The 15,001-nt window shown below is 50.1% G+C and overlaps 6 protein-coding genes across 6 annotated transcripts; 4 read left to right on the top strand and 2 right to left on the bottom strand.

Annotated features, from left to right (window-relative positions):
• Positions 1 to 1,283: 1,283 nt before the first annotated feature.
• On the top strand, positions 1,284 to 2,432 carry TrAFT101_007298 (uncharacterized protein). The gene has a single exon (XM_024901113.2). It carries the CDS (start codon positions 1,685 to 1,687, stop codon positions 2,171 to 2,173), a length of 489 nt encoding a protein of 162 aa, XP_024756509.2. The 5' UTR covers positions 1,284 to 1,684; the 3' UTR covers positions 2,174 to 2,432.
• A 1,091-nt stretch (positions 2,433 to 3,523) lies between these two features.
• On the top strand, positions 3,524 to 4,986 carry TrAFT101_007299 (uncharacterized protein; the record flags this gene model as incomplete). Its single annotated transcript, XM_066128007.1, has 2 exons — positions 3,524 to 3,535; positions 4,615 to 4,986. The coding sequence occupies 2 exons, from the start codon at positions 3,524 to 3,526 to the stop codon at positions 4,984 to 4,986; spliced, it is 384 nt and encodes a 127-aa protein (XP_065984121.1).
• Positions 4,987 to 5,221: 235 nt separating this feature from the next.
• TrAFT101_007300 (uncharacterized protein) lies at positions 5,222 to 6,491 on the bottom strand (the record flags this gene model as incomplete). The annotated part of the gene is made up of 3 exons (XM_024903892.2): positions 5,222 to 5,739; positions 5,799 to 5,973; positions 6,033 to 6,491. The coding sequence occupies 3 exons, from the start codon at positions 6,489 to 6,491 to the stop codon at positions 5,222 to 5,224; spliced, it is 1,152 nt and encodes a 383-aa protein (XP_024756508.1).
• Positions 6,492 to 8,898: 2,407 nt separating this feature from the next.
• TrAFT101_007301 (uncharacterized protein) lies at positions 8,899 to 10,560 on the top strand (the record flags this gene model as incomplete). Its single annotated transcript, XM_024910233.1, has 1 exon — positions 8,899 to 10,560. One exon carries the CDS (start codon positions 8,899 to 8,901, stop codon positions 10,558 to 10,560), a length of 1,662 nt encoding a protein of 553 aa, XP_024756507.1.
• Positions 10,561 to 11,121: 561 nt separating this feature from the next.
• Positions 11,122 to 12,243, top strand: TrAFT101_007302 (uncharacterized protein; the record flags this gene model as incomplete). The annotated part of the gene is made up of 2 exons (XM_024904444.1): positions 11,122 to 11,302; positions 11,417 to 12,243. 2 exons carry the CDS (start codon positions 11,122 to 11,124, stop codon positions 12,241 to 12,243), a joined length of 1,008 nt encoding a protein of 335 aa, XP_024756506.1.
• An 85-nt stretch (positions 12,244 to 12,328) lies between these two features.
• TrAFT101_007303 (uncharacterized protein) lies at positions 12,329 to 14,221 on the bottom strand. Its single transcript, XM_066128008.1, has 4 exons — positions 13,852 to 14,221; positions 13,591 to 13,637; positions 12,983 to 13,130; positions 12,329 to 12,911 (listed from the first exon to the last, which is right to left on the bottom strand). Exons 1-4 carry the CDS (start codon positions 14,090 to 14,092, stop codon positions 12,835 to 12,837), a joined length of 513 nt encoding a protein of 170 aa, XP_065984122.1. The 5' UTR covers positions 14,093 to 14,221; the 3' UTR covers positions 12,329 to 12,834.
• Positions 14,222 to 15,001: the final 780 nt, after the last annotated feature.

Consider the following 15,001-nt stretch of genomic DNA (forward strand, 5'->3'; position numbering starts at 1 on the left):
GACGATGGTGTAAGCAAAATAGCATCTAGCCAATCAAGCATCGTATCCGCCTACTTTTAGCCAATCAAATGTTACCCTATGTTGATCCTGTATCCACAGTCGAAAAAAGCGAGGTCATGTTGCTTCGGATTCTGGTTGTATTATTTCTGCAAAAATATCATTACATAGATAGGTGATTACATAACAGTCACATGACGTACCGTCAAAGACTTTCACAATCTGGGCATGTGTTTTCGCCCTGAGTGCGGCCCAAGAGCGCTCTGCTTCATAAGGGACGGAATTGCTGTGGAGAGCGGCAGCCAATGGCCCCCACACACACTTTCTATCTACCTTGAGCTACAAAATTATACATTAAGTGTAATGGCAATGATCGGCACTCTTCCACAATTCCGTGCAATTTTGCAATCCAATTTTGGACAATGAGTAGAAGTAGAGGTACTCTTAAGTTACTTTACGTATCTTTACATCATCCATTGAGCTTTTATGGACTTTAGAGAGTTGTGCACCACGGAACAGCATTTGCATAAAACATTATACCTACTAGTACTCATAAGCTGTTCCAGTATAATGAAAACCTGATTTTATTATGAACAAAGGGCCGGATACTAAAAGAAGAAAGTGAAAGAAGAGAGTAGAAACATCAAAATCTAGATACATGTTTTCTTAGGTACCTTTTTTTCCTGTCCCTTTGTGATTACCTGCCAGAGCACCTACATGATGCTGAACGTAACCCAAAAGACAAAAACCCACCAAGTTCACCGCCTCTGCCTGTCCAGATTGCCAGAGCCCAGAAACTGCTTCTGTCCAAAAACGAGTGCAAGATTTCCACCCCCTTCCACACCCCATGCAGTGAGGAAAAAAACGCAAGACACGCCCCTCCCAATTCCACCCCCCAAAGATGAGCAGATTCTGGCTAATGAGAAAACGGTGAATTCGTAAGAAGTACATCAATGGGGCTACGATATAAGATACTTTTGCAATTCCGACCGTATGGCATCTTAATTGCTGTATATTGATTGAAACTGGATATGGAACATAATTATTATATCGCTACATTGAAAACACTGGTCAATCTGTGTGGCATAGTGTTTACAACTTGACTGATCTGCAACCTACTTTGTCTCCCGTCTTTAGCGTAAAAGCAAGCTCTAGTTGGCAGTCAGTCTGGTTATGTAAGGGGAGAGATTAGGCTGCGTACTTCAACCTCTAGTGTAGAAACGGCTTCTATCATAACCGCCTCTGTCCAAAACCACATCTGTCCAAAACCACATCTGTCCAAAACCACATCTGTCCAAAACTGTGTCTGTCTAGAAGTTGCATCAGTATAAAACCGCATCTGTCTCCAAAAAAAAAAAAAAAAAAAAAAAAAAATTCGCCTCTATCCCGAGCTGAAATCACGCAGTTGCTCAGAAGCTGACGTCCAACAACCGCGTCTGTCCAGAAACTGCCGTCCAAATTCGTTCGTCCAGAAACCGCCGTCCAAAAACGCGTCTGAAGAAAAAAAAAATGCCTCTCCATAATCAAGATTACAAAGCGAGTGAAGGCCACGTAAATGGGTATTTAAAGGATGGTTGAAGCTTGAAATTTCCTGATACTTCTTCACTCCTACACCACCAGCTTGAGATACCTCACCTTCTCGATTCTCCATTACCACTCAGCATAGCCTCCAGCTACAATCCAAGCCATGTTCAAACCAACGGCAGCTTCTGGGATGCTCACTCAGCACAACGGTTTACCCAATCAGCGCACCGGTTTAACCCCTCTCCAAAATGATCGCCTTGACTCAAATCCTTGGCCCGGAGATGCATTTATAATTCGGGAGAGAAAATCCGGATTGGCACTCGTCGTTCATAACGGGGGGCTTTCTTGGGCAAAATGCTATAGGAAAGACCTCTATTATCCCGCACCACGCTTAGTTTGGCTTTGCGTTGAAACTGGAAACTTCAGGGGGTTCTTCAACGCAAGTACTGGCATGTATCTAAGTTCCAGTAACGATATAGTTATGCCAGTCGAGGCCTTCGACAGCAATGGACAGTTTGTGCCAATGAGGGATATCAACGGAGGATACTTGCTGCAAACTCCAGCTGGGAAGCAAGTGGCGATCGACTCTCGTAATCGTCGGCTTGTAACGAGGCAGCATGCAGGAGCCTGCTTCAAATTCTTGAAAGTTTAGAGGTAGCGCTGAGAGTTCTGCATCGGAGGGGCTTTATCAGCACTTGGTTGCAATCACCCATCCAGATATCTATTTCAGATGAATACAATTGCTTTCTATGATGCATCTTGTATGCAGCCGCTTTCGCTGCTATTCTGCACGTTTTCGAGACCAGTCTATTTACCAAGCTAATTGCAAAGGAAAAGCAAGGCGTCAAGATATAGTGATATACGATATTGTACTTTATGTTGAGATATAGTCTCCGCCATGGGATAGTCGCCTTTAATATAGCCTGTTACAATATCTACATGCAAGTAAACAATCACATACGTAATAAATGGAAGTAAATAGTATGTAAATAAACTTTCACCTTGATGCCCAAAACGCTGCGAGGGATGTTTGACATGCCGTCATTGTACTTGGTTCTGAATGACATATACATCCTCGCATGCTATTATAGGCTCTTCTCATGTAATATCGTCCTTTCCTAGCCTATCCAAGTTTGTTCAATGGATAGGTGAATAAAGCTGAACGCATCAACGACAAGTAGCCCATCCAGTCAACCACCTCTGTCTAAAACTATTGTCTGCCTAAAAATTGCCACTGACCATAACTGCGATCGTATGACGTGCGAAAACGAACACCATGTAAATGGGTATATGGTATATATAAGGGATAGGTAAAGCTGAACATTTTCTCTATCATTTTTGCTCTTACACCGCTAACTTGGAATCTTACCTTCTCGATTCTCAATTGCCCCATTCTTACACATCACTCGGCATAGCCTTCAGTAACACTTCGACGAAGCTAGGTCGATGAAAGCTTCTGAGATGCAGCACACGCAGTGCACCGAGTCATACAGTTTCTATGACCCTAATTCTGAAGATGTTCGTTACAATAATTGTTTTGACAAAGTTCCTTGTCCCGGGGATAGTTGTACTCTACGGAGGTCATTTCAAAAAGACGTTTCGCATTTACAAAAGGAAACTCCTGGAAAAGAAAGTTATAATGAAGATAATCTGGAACCAGACTTTATTTGGCTTTGCGTTGAATCCAAGGACTGCCGCGGCCACAGGTGCTTTAACGAAGAGAGCAGCATGTACCGGGGATACAGGAGAAAAATATAACCAAGCCGATCAAAAAAGTTTGATGGAGGCCGATATTTCGCAGGAATGAGGCACGGGGTCAGGGGATACATGATGTTTATGGAAAGTGAAGGTGTCGAAGCAAGTGGCGATTACCGGCCCTCATTGAATTGTAATGAGGAATCATGCAAGGACCCGCTAGACCTTCATCCAGCCGGCGAATGCTAACTGATGGCACTATACTGGTTACAACTGTCCAGTGTCTACGGAGTATTTGAGTTGGAAAATGGGAAAATGGGTGAGCTGTGTCTGCACACCAGCTAGGCAGTTTTCTCAATATTCTTCATGGTCCTTTTTTTTTTCATTTATGGCAACTTCTATCCAACTTATGCAAAAAGATCAAGGCTCTGCACAGCTCATCCTGTATTTGTTCCAAGGTGTGATATTTGGATCAGTTTATTGCGAGATGGAATTCTGTAAATTTACATATCCTCATACTCTATGAACAAATCACTAAATATCGTCCCTTCTTTCTTATATATTGTCACAGTTTGCTTTTGAGGTGAATTAGTTGAAGCTATATGACATGAGAGAGTGTTCATGAAAGTCCTAGTCACTACCAGATACACATCTCAATACAAAATCTAGCTTCTCACAGCAACGTTACCATAGTCCTACGATACATTCTAAAGAGTTCATGTGAATTGAACAAGTTGCACACGCAAATGTCCCTCACTCTCGTCAGTCAACAACTTCTCCACCACCTATCAAACCGGCCAAGCTCATATGGTGGGAGAAACAAAAAAAAAAAAAAAAAAAACGCCCCCGCTACATCCACTTCTCACTCCCGCGGCATTGCTGCTCAGAGGAGAAATAAAAGTTGTTGGCCCCCTACTTGCAAAGAACATCAGCCGGGCTGTACAATCCTCCGCGGACAATCCTTCTGCTGCTGATCCAACATAACGCAAGAGGAAAACTGAACAGACGCGAGCAGCGCGCGGATCCAAAATGTGGAGAGCCCATGACAAACGCCTCAAGCGAGCTTGTCTTGATCGACACAATTTGTTTCGACCAAGAAATACCCTGTTTGTTTTCCCAAAGCCTCGCGATACAACTCCAACGGCCCCGCCGGAATGATTCCGGGCGCTTGACAGCTCGAAGTAGCAAATTGCAAATCTCAATCATCACCTGATGTCAAGATGTGCCATCGCCCTTTTGTGGACTCCATTCAAGCCTTTACGGGCGAAATCCGTCTTACAGTCCCTTGCAATCGCCTCACAACCCCCTGCTCAAATAGTCCAAAGCTTCAAAGCTTTTCCATCTTGAGAAAAAGAAAAATCGAACCTCCATGAGCATCCAAGCTTTTGATCCCGATAGATACGCGGCTCCATGGGTCCCCTGGCATGGTTCGTGCAGGGGGTACAAGTGCCCGCCCAAAAGTTTGCTAAGCGGCGGTTAATCGACGAATCACCATCACAACCGCCTTGTGATGGAGATCGCAGCACTACATATCACATCGCAGCCGCGCACGCAACATGCGCCGCCATTCAAGGGGAGAAAAAACGCGCAAAGCAGGGAACATCTTCCGCGGGAAGCGAGGATAGCTGCCGAGACGGAGCTATCCTCTTTATCCGCGCGCCCTCTGCGGAAAAGAGACGATTCTTGTGGAACCGTAAGCGAACTAGCCGCGCCTTGGTGAATACAGTCTCCAGGGAACAAGGAGATCCAATGGGAGTTGAACAACTTTAATCAATTTCTTTAATCTCATAGGCTCATTCGCCCCTTGCAGGGTCTCGAACCACTTCGACCCGTACATTATACCCAATGTGCCGGGTTGAACGCAGTTCTTGCTGTCTATATACTTGTACATGAGGGGAGCATAGTTTCCCTCGTATTCACAGAAGCAGTGACAGTGGAGCAATATCTCTGCAGACGCTGTCAGATGCCGTTGGATCCAATTCCTCCACATACGCCCTTCGCCCGGCTACCATAGCTCTTCACTGTCTACCAACTCTGGCGGCACTACCCACCTCTCCAATCGTTCACTTAGTCTCTCCGGGTTCACCGTTCGGGCCGATATTGGTGACAAGATTATCGGGCTCAGTGGCTTATTCAACGGCCGTGGAGATGATGGTAAACCGTAAGAACCGTACGTAGGCGGGGGCTTAACCTCTCGAAGTGGCCGTTGAGTAGAAGGAGAAAATTGTTGGCGGATATTAGGATCGTAGCGGTGATGGACGGCGTGGCCAAACGAGGTTTGCAGTGGTGGCAGAGAAGGTCCGCGACGCTTGTGTTTCCGAGAGGAGGTTGAAGCCCAAGATGATCCAAACGCAGCACCTGGATGGGCCACCGTTAAGAGGAGACAGGCGAGGAATGGAACAAGCGCGTCCATGATCATGAAAGCAGGCTCGCTCTGGAATAGAGTGCCTTCTATGCCTCCAATCATTTCGAAGATCCGATATATCGTGTGCCCGAGAAGGAGAAAGGTTGACATCTCCATGCCTTTGCAGTGTTAGGGGGTATATTCTGCTTAGGTTGGGGCTCACTTGGGAAGTACTCACAACGGAGGAACTTGGAGAAGCGGCTAGAATAATAGATTTCTGAGTGTGCTGGGTTCGGAACTTCGTCCTCGGGTCTCAGACCAATGATAAAGCAAGTATACACTGCGGAGATGACTAGTAATAAGAAAATTTGAGCACCCAGCCCTCCAGCAATGATGTCGGCACTTCGATCACGCTTTCGAGGATATTAGCAGAAAGACTTTGCCGGACATAAACACGAGTTTAACAACATACGCTTACTCCCCCATACCCATAAACAACAAAAACAATGCCGATTATGTTGAGTATGAGGCTCACTATGAGCAGAGCACTCAAGAGGAAAGCTGTAAAGAAAGATTGACATGGTGCGTGCCGGTCTCCGAAGAGGGCAAGTATATGAGGCAGTACAATCGACATGGCACTGCATATAAATGTTGCTCCAAGAACACTCCCTAATAGAGTGAGGGCAAAGTAGCCTTGGTGATCTCGAGTGTGGTGCAGAAGTATTCTCCCTAGAAACCCCAAGACTTCAAAGGAGAGTCCAGTTGCCAGCAAGGCAGAGAAGCCTGGAGTGCGGAACCGGTACCCTTGGTAAAAAGTGACGGGTGTCAAGAAGGCATAGAGAGCGAGGAAGACTGCACTGGCCCCGATACTAAGATCATTTGAGAAGAATCCGTTCTCGGTAGGGCATGTTGAGCCACAGTTAGTTGCCATGATGAACAGTAGTCTGGTGCAGTAACCTCAAATGCTCCTAGCCATGGGCAGGAAATCCCATCAGGGAGGAGACGGATTAGGGATTCGCTGGCTATTTAATAGATATCCATGGACGGCATATTGCTAGCTGTTGCTCGAAGGATGGCAGGCAGATCGGGGGGCCACAGCCCGATGGAGTAGCTCCCTGGTCATCTTTGATCGAGAGCATCCGAGCTAAGGCTGCAGAAGTCACTGCCGTTCGGCGTATCACTAGAGCAGGGGTCATGATATTTTCCTCTCCACCGATCAGTTCTCTTTTCAGACGGAGGAGAATCTTGTTGACGGGATGGGGGCCAGTAACAGAGCCTATTCGGGGATAATACCGTGCCGTGCCGTGGTACTAATGGTTTCTGCTGTTGGTTGACACCCCTGCTCACTAGCCTATTATGTCCGCACATAAGTGCGTTGGTCTGCTGCAGCATGGATATTGGATGGAGCCCATTTCAAGAGGCAGACAGGTTGACACAAAGAGAGGAGAGCATAGGATCCGGCAGTCTGGCTCCATCAACCGACTTTTGGCCATTCGTGTTATACAGCTTCCTGATTGCGGTTGGTGACACCGGCTGCCATGCCAATACGACCCGGCATGCCAATCTCTTGTGATTTCGCGGCAAAGATTCTCGTCAGAGAGGAACCCATACTTTGAAACCCATGCCGCTGTACGCTCGTACTCGAGTTTGAGCTGTATCGAATAGTAAGGTGAAGTTGCTTCTTCTCGATATTCTTGGCAAGTCATCCAGTCTGGGCCTCTGGTCAGATGGAATCAAAGACAGCCAGTTGACTAATCCAAAGCATCATCCCTTTGTCCTATGCAGTTGGTTCTTCACAGCCCAGAAGCTAGTAGTAGCAGGCATTACTCGTACACTTATCACGATGTTGCAACGAGGTCGAAAGGGTGGACTGCAGAGGCGAGCGAGAGCCAACAATGGATCCACTGCAGGTTGACGAGGCCTGACTATGTGCCAAACAACCTTCCGCTGGAGAATCTGGGGACTGAAAATGGCGCCATGGCAGAGGTGAAATATGCAGCCGAAGTGCCTGGAACCAACAGCCGTAAAGACACAACCCGGTTTTTCTCTCCACGCGAGCACCGGTGCGGAACAGGCGATGCCCAACGAGCCAAACATGATTTGTGAATGGTAGAACAGGCCGGCGTCAGTTGACAGACGGTCGACATGGAAATCAGAGAAACAGCGCATCCAGCAGAGGATGTTCACGGCCAATGGATGGAATTAATCTGGCCATCACATGATGCGCCGGAGAGTGCAGTACGAGGCGAGGTGGATGCCGATAGGCGGGCAGTGTGAGGTGAAGTTGCAGCGAAGAGCGCCTCAGCGCAAATGCAACATCAACTAGCTGCTTTCATACAAGCAGTGCAGCTCCTAAACCGTGACCCGTTCGCAGCAGCAGAGCATGGAGGAGGAAACTTTGCCGTCGCGGGTGTTTTGGCACCTACATGGTACGTGGGTATTCACGCCTGCAGAGGATGTCGTGGTAAACATTTAGTCAACGGGTGATGGCCAGTCGGTTCATCCTGGTCCGAGTCCATTTGTCGTCGCTGTGATGGGATTGTTGCTTTGCTCCCTTCTCGTAGCCAGCCACGTAAAGCTCTCAGCGCCAAGCTAAGCTCTCAGCGTCAAAGCACAGGGCTTCCGCAGCAGCAAAGCTAGGTCCAACTCGCTCGCGCCGAACAAGACAACGATGCTTTGTTTAAAAATAAAACAGTAAATGCTCAAATCATCCGACTCCCGTTGCATTCGTCGCAGCTGCTTCCAGAACGGTCAAGCTTCTGCAGAGGACCAGCCGCAAGCTCAAGAGCTTCAGACATGAAAGCCACGCCGGTCGGATCCAGCGGGTTTTGCGCCTCAGCGACGTCGTCAGTGCCTCGCGCGGCAAGCCACACTGGCGTTACGGATTAAGCAGCAGGCACGCCGCGCCATGCAATTTGCGGGCATGACATCAACCGCCAAAATCCAACCCACGAGCTCACGGCGTGGATTAAGGCTGCGCCTCCATCGCCAAACGACCTGACGCGTGGTCCTCTTCTCAGCCCTGAGACAGCCCTGCCGTGTTTGCCCTCTTAGTTATTAATTATCTCGGGTTCGCCATCCGGCTTGACTCTGCGTCGTTTCGCCGGTCTCGCGCGCAGACAATGACATTGCGCCGCATTTAGCCCTCGTCTGATCCATTGCCGAGCGTCGTCCGACTAGCCTTCTCGTCTGCTTGCCCAATTGCGCAGAGCTAGCAGCAAAAAATTCATTTCTGTGTTTCTTCGTTATTTTTCCTCGTTGCTCACCATTCGCCATTGCATTCCATAGCCGTGCGGGCAGGCCCATCTGCTCGCCAAGGAGCGGCTGAATCACTAAACATGTCCATCAAAATTGCGCTGGATAACCAGCCAGAGTTCTACACCAATCTCGATGCCGTCTCCGGCAAGGTCATTCTGAACCTCCCTAGGAGCGAGCAGATCGGTTCCATCGTCGTCAAACTCGAGGGAGAGTCCGGCACAGCTCTCCAGGTTCCCAAAAACTACGGCTACGAGCCAAACACTGCCCGGGCCGGTCCCCCACCGGGGCCTCCGGGCAGCTTCGTCAGCGAGAACCACAAGATCTTGTACAAGCTAGTAAAGGTTTTCCCAGACGATTACTATGAAAGCTCCTCCAGTCCCTACGGGTCGTATCCCCTCGATGCCGGCCAGCACCAGTTTCCCTTCAAGTTCAAGCTGCCCATCAACAATGCGTGCAGCAACCCTCAAGCCATGGCGAGAATCGGCGGTCTGGCCGGCATTGGAGGCTACGGGGCCAGCGGCGGCCTCTTTGGACTAAGCGGCGTCAGGGTCATGGACGGCACGAAGCAGCTGTATCTGCGGCATGCCACGGCGACTCTGCCCCCATCGTTGACTGGATATCCCATGGCGGCGGAAATCCGGTATTATATCAAAGTCACGGTTCAACGGCCTGGGCTTCTGAAGGAAAACTGGCGCTACCAGCTCGGCTTCAAGTTTCTGCCCATTGAACCGCCTCGGCCTCCCATCACCGGCCAAGAGGCCTTCGCTCGGCGCCCCTTTTCCTTCCAGCCACGAACGCCAGGACAGAAGAAGCGCAGTTCACTCTTCAGCAGCAAAAAGAATGACTCTTTGGCGACCCCAATCACCGACGCCCCGACGCCCCCATCAATAGAAATTTCAGCCCGGTTACCGCATCCTTCCATTCTCACCTGCAATCAGCCAATTCCCCTCCGGCTCATTGTAAAGAAGCTCGTCGACAGCCCCGAACAAGTCTACCTGATATCGTTCCAGATGGACCTGATTAGCGTGACGGAAATCAGGGCACATGGCTTGGTCAGTCCTAAAGGCAACCGCTGGGTTGTTGCCTCCTACACAGACCTCGAAATCCCCCTATGTGGCGCGGGAGATAAAGTTGGGGAAGAGTTGATACTATCAGATGAGCTCTGGAGGAGCAGGCCCCTACCCAATACTGTCGCCCCTTCTTTCAATACCTGCAACCTCTCTCGAAAGTACGAAGTGGAACTTAAGCTGGGAGTGAGCTGGGGGAAGCCAAAGATGTCCAAGGACTCTACGCAGCCCCAAGCTCTGTTTCTGCCTCTGCATTTTGCAAACGTCAGCGTCTTTTCCGGCATCACGCCACCTCCTGAGCTGCTGGAAGCTGCTCGGAACACGCGCCCAGGGGAGGTTACCATTTCTCGAGCTCCTCGGCTGCCTCCCCGGACTTCTGTCTCCGAGGCCAGCGGCTCAGGGAATCTTGGAGTTCCTCAAACTCAAAGAATTGCCCGGCGGCCAAGCGCACCTGCTGCACCCGCTATGCCTCCAAGACCTCCGCAAGATCCTCTATACCCTCCGCAGCTACCACCGGGCGATATTCCGGCTTATGAGGACGTACCGCCTCCGAGCTACGATGAAGCCATGGCAGAGAATTTATCTGGGCCGTTTGACGGATTACGGCCACGGCCGGCCTATAGTGGCGTGACGAATGAGAATGCGCCTAGCGAGATGCCCCCTACCAAAAGCTAGGGTTGACTGAATTGATTATGAGATGTGGTTTTTCTTATTATTATTCTTTTTCACCTCGGTGATTGGTTACTTGCATTGAGGGAAATATGTGGGAGGAGTTTGTATGAGAAAGATTTTGTGCATAAAGAATTGGACAAGCATAGATTTGGGAGATGGGTTAAACGCGTGCGGCATATCTATGGACCTGTATATAATGAGGGATGGTAAATAACTCCGAGTAGCATTTTTCTGCAGATCATAACACAGCCAATATGAAAGTTATACCAACCACAACTGCATGCAGAGAGCTATCGAGTAATGAGATATGTTAGATATCTTTCTCAACACACGTAACCAGGAGGCTAATGACTCAATTTCAAGGCACAGTAAAGCTATGGACTTGAAAAGCCGCCATACTCAAAATACAACTTGCGACAGTGACGTCAGCAACTTTCCCGACACTAAAAACAGCATCTAGCTTCACCAAGGCGCAATCACTACCAGCAACACCTTTCTTTCACCTACTGCCACCCTCCCTTCCAAATTATGCTTCATCTATAGCATCCAGACAAAAAAAGAGCCATGAGAAAATGGCTTCTTCATCGCGGCCCTCGCCTCTCTCGTCCCCCGCCGAACCTACGCTCTTCTTCGCATCAGCTCTTCAGCACCGCTAAGCCGCATCTCAAATCCAGTCACGATCCTCGCATTCGTGACTTTGGGAGACGCATACATGATGAATATGCTACTATCCGCGAGAACTACGGTATGTGGGATATACATTCTACTCCCCCAAAAATAAAGCCCTCTCATCTTCAAAAACCAAAAAAAAAAAAAAAAAAAAAAAAAAAAAAAAAAAAAGTTGACAAAGGATTTACAGCTACGCCCAAACATCCCATCGTCCTCGCCCACGGCCTCCTCGGCTTCTCCGAACTCAGAGTCTCAGCCCTCCTCCCGCCCATTGAGTACTGGCACGGCATCAAGCAGGCCCTCGCGCAGAACAACTGCACCGTCATCACCGCGTCCGTCCCGCCCACGGGCTCAATCGAGGAGCGCGCCGCCAAGCTCGCGGCCGACATCCTCGCCCAAACCAGCACGCACAAGGAGCATGCGGCGCCAACCGTAAACATCATCGCCCACAGCATGGGCGGCCTCGACGCCCGCTACATGATCTCCCGCCTCAAGCCGGCCCTCGCCAACGTCCGCGTCGCGTCGCTCGTGACAATCGCCACGCCGCATCGCGGCAGCCCCTTTGCGGATTACCTCGTCGAGCGCGGCGCCGGGCCGATCCACCTGCCCCGGCTGTACGGCATCATCCGGCGCGCAGGCCTGGGCACCTCTGCGTTTGGGCAGCTGACGACGCGGTACATGCGCGAGGAATTCAACCCGCGCGTGAGGGACGACGAGTCGGTCAGGTACTTTTCGTACGGGGCGGCCATTGACGAGCCTTCGCTGCTGGGGGCCTTTAGGCTACCGTATGGCGTCGTGGGCAGGGCCGAGGGGGAGAATGATGGGCTGGTCAGCGTGGAGAGCAGTCGATGGGGGGTGTATCAGGGGACGCTGATGGGAGTCAGTCATTTGGATTTGATCAATTGGTCGAACCGGGCGGCGTGGACGATGCGCGAGTGGATGGGCATGAAGAGGACGTTTAATGCGGTTGCGTTTTACCTTGACGTGGCCGACATGCTGGCCAAGGAAGGGTTGTGATTTTTTTGGTACTTGTATCTGTATTTTCTTAGGGACTTGTAAACATTAGTATTGGGTCTTAGACAATCACCGGTAGAAATAGATGCGCAAGGAGAGCGAGTGTGAATTGAACAATAGGAAAACTTTATATCTTTATAATAACTAGATTGTTGTATGAGGTATCAGGAGTATTAGATAATAGAGAATACAGCTTCCTGTGGCCACGAGCACGAGCGCGCCATTCAAAAATCTCCGACACCAATAGATAGTAGCCAAGCCCACCGATCATAGAGCGATGGCGGGCTTGAATTGCGAGCAGATAACGCATGCGTATATACATTAGTTGGCCGATATCGCGCATGTTGTTGTTGACAAACTTTGACGACAAGATGACGACTTGGCTGGTGTTGCTCGTGGTCAGGTTGATAAAATATTATACTTTGGGCGGCTTGCTGTTTTTTTGACGCGCGCAACGTGTCGCTGTTTATAACCACGCTGAAATGTCGCGCGCAACACCATTTCGCCATTTAACAATCACGGTCCATTACTGCGTCCCCTCTCCGTCGACACCTTAGAGTCCAACCCCCTCTTCCCCTAGCCTCAGGATGTCGTCTAGATCTGAGACTTGGTGGCAGCTTTTCTCCTCTGAATCCACTTGTGGACGAGAAGACCAAACAGACCAACACCGACTGTAAACAGGCGATGAATTAGAACAATTGACCTTGTACATGATGCATGTGTATGAGTGGCGGCGACTTACCAATGAAGACGATGCAGAAGACGACAATGACACCAGGCTCTCTGGCAGCGAAGTTCTTTCGCTTCATGAGCTGGGAGGCAACATCCCGGGCGGCAATGAGTTGCTTGTCGATGGCGGCCATTGTGTCTGAGGGGAGAGTTTGCTTTGTCTGGATGAAGAAGGCGAGTTAGTGTCGGGGTGCCTCAGTGGTATTTATGTCTCAATTGAACAATGAATAGGTCCGAGGAACGTGCCAGGGGTGAGGAAGCGGTAAGGGACAGGGGCAGGGCGATGTGGAAACTCCATCAAATGCCTCACAAAAACCGACAGTTCCAATGCATCTCATTGAATTTCCCAGTGCAACTCATGGCAGGCCGAACAGATGTCAAACTTAAGCTTTTTCCCCGCGAAGTTCCCAGCCAATGTGGCAGCCTCTGGCGAAGTATAACAAGGTTTAACATCTGAAGCAGCGCCGGCTCAGAAAACGCCCGAGATGACCAGGATCCAATGAGACGGACAGGAACCGACGTCGAGTGCATTCGCAGATCGTGTTTCCACTGGATGTGCAGTGCATTGGGGCTCGACAAAGGAAGAGGAAAATGAACCAATTGGGAGCGGGTTGTCTGTACCTGTTGGGTGAGACGTGAGACGTGCAGAGGATGAAGGCAGAAAGGGTCTGGAAAAAAAAAAGGTCGCGTAAGTGGACTGCGCTGAGGTTTTGTTTTAAGGCGCGGGAGCTCGGTAGGGGAAAAGTGGGGGAGGCACGTCACGGACCACCCGCTGGCAATTGGCAGGAAAGATGCGAGGCGAGGCGAGGCGAAGGGGGAAAAAATGCCCAGGGGAGGGCCGAAAACTTGGCTTTTTGGGGGGGATTGAACTGGCGCTCTGACCTTTTTTGTCCTGTTGCTTAGCGAAAAGGTTGGAAGAGAAAAGACGGGGTAGCCTGGATTGTCGATGGGCGATTGACGATTGGCGAGACACGCAGCACTGCTCTGGAGAGACGAGACGAACCAAGGCACGGAGGACGAGAGGGTTGGAGGAGAAGAAAGAAAAGAAGAAAAAGAGAAGAGACAGGATAAAAAGAATTGGCGGGCGCGAAGCCAGAAAAAGGATTCGCGCCTGGTACGGCATGTCATGAGCTGGAGCCCATCGACGGCGAAGGGGAGGTACTCGCTACACCGCGGCCGGCTCGCGCGAAAAAGCTTGTAGTCGTTGATCGGAACACGGCATGCGCCTGACCCTGGCCGCCTTAGCGCCCATCCTCGGCCGGTACGTGCGGCGACTCTTGTCGAGAGTGTGCCGCCAAGTTTTTTTTTTTTTTTTTTCTTCACTTTTTTTTTTCTGACTTTCGCTCCTAAGGTAGGTACAAAGTCCTCTCGATTCGCACTAGCACCGCTCCGTTACCTCTCCGGGCTAGGCCAGCTTGCTCCCATTATTCGCTCTCCCAGCCTCTTTTGCACAGGTTACCCGGGCGCCCCATGTGGGGAAATCATGACGGCGCCATACCAGGTGGATTTTTTTCTTTTGCCTGCGCGAATTTTGCCAATCGCGCCGGCCGACTTGGTCCCTGCCCTGTTAAAGAAAAAAAAAAAGAGGGAAAAAACACTACGAAGCGCACGTACCAGTCGCGTGTACCGTGTACCTGCAAGACTTGGACCTGGACCTGGGCCCCCGATGAAATTGATATTTCCGCGAGCGCCATTGAGTTGGAGCTGGAGATCATTCAAGTACTTGTACAAGGTAAGCATCCGAATCAATGCAATTGGGTCTGTCGCATGAAGCACTTGCAAGTGCCTCTACATGGGGTACCGTAGCACTAGAGGCAGTCGGAGGTACATGCAACCTGCGCTTTCAGAACGCTTTCCTCCGCGGCAGTGACACCTGTAGTACGACCCAGGTGGCAGATGTCTTATCCCGTATGACGCACCCTTCAGGAGGCAAACATGCTCTTCAGGGATCTTCGACCTCTTTCTTCTCTATCCGCCCGTTTCCAGGGAGTCTGTTTTCTGCTGCGCTGGCTGCACGCTCCAGCCCCAACTC

The sequence above is a fragment of the Trichoderma asperellum genome, chromosome 4 (genome assembly GCF_020647865.1).
Source record: "Trichoderma asperellum chromosome 4, complete sequence".
Classification (NCBI taxonomy): domain Eukaryota; kingdom Fungi; phylum Ascomycota; class Sordariomycetes; order Hypocreales; family Hypocreaceae; genus Trichoderma; species Trichoderma asperellum.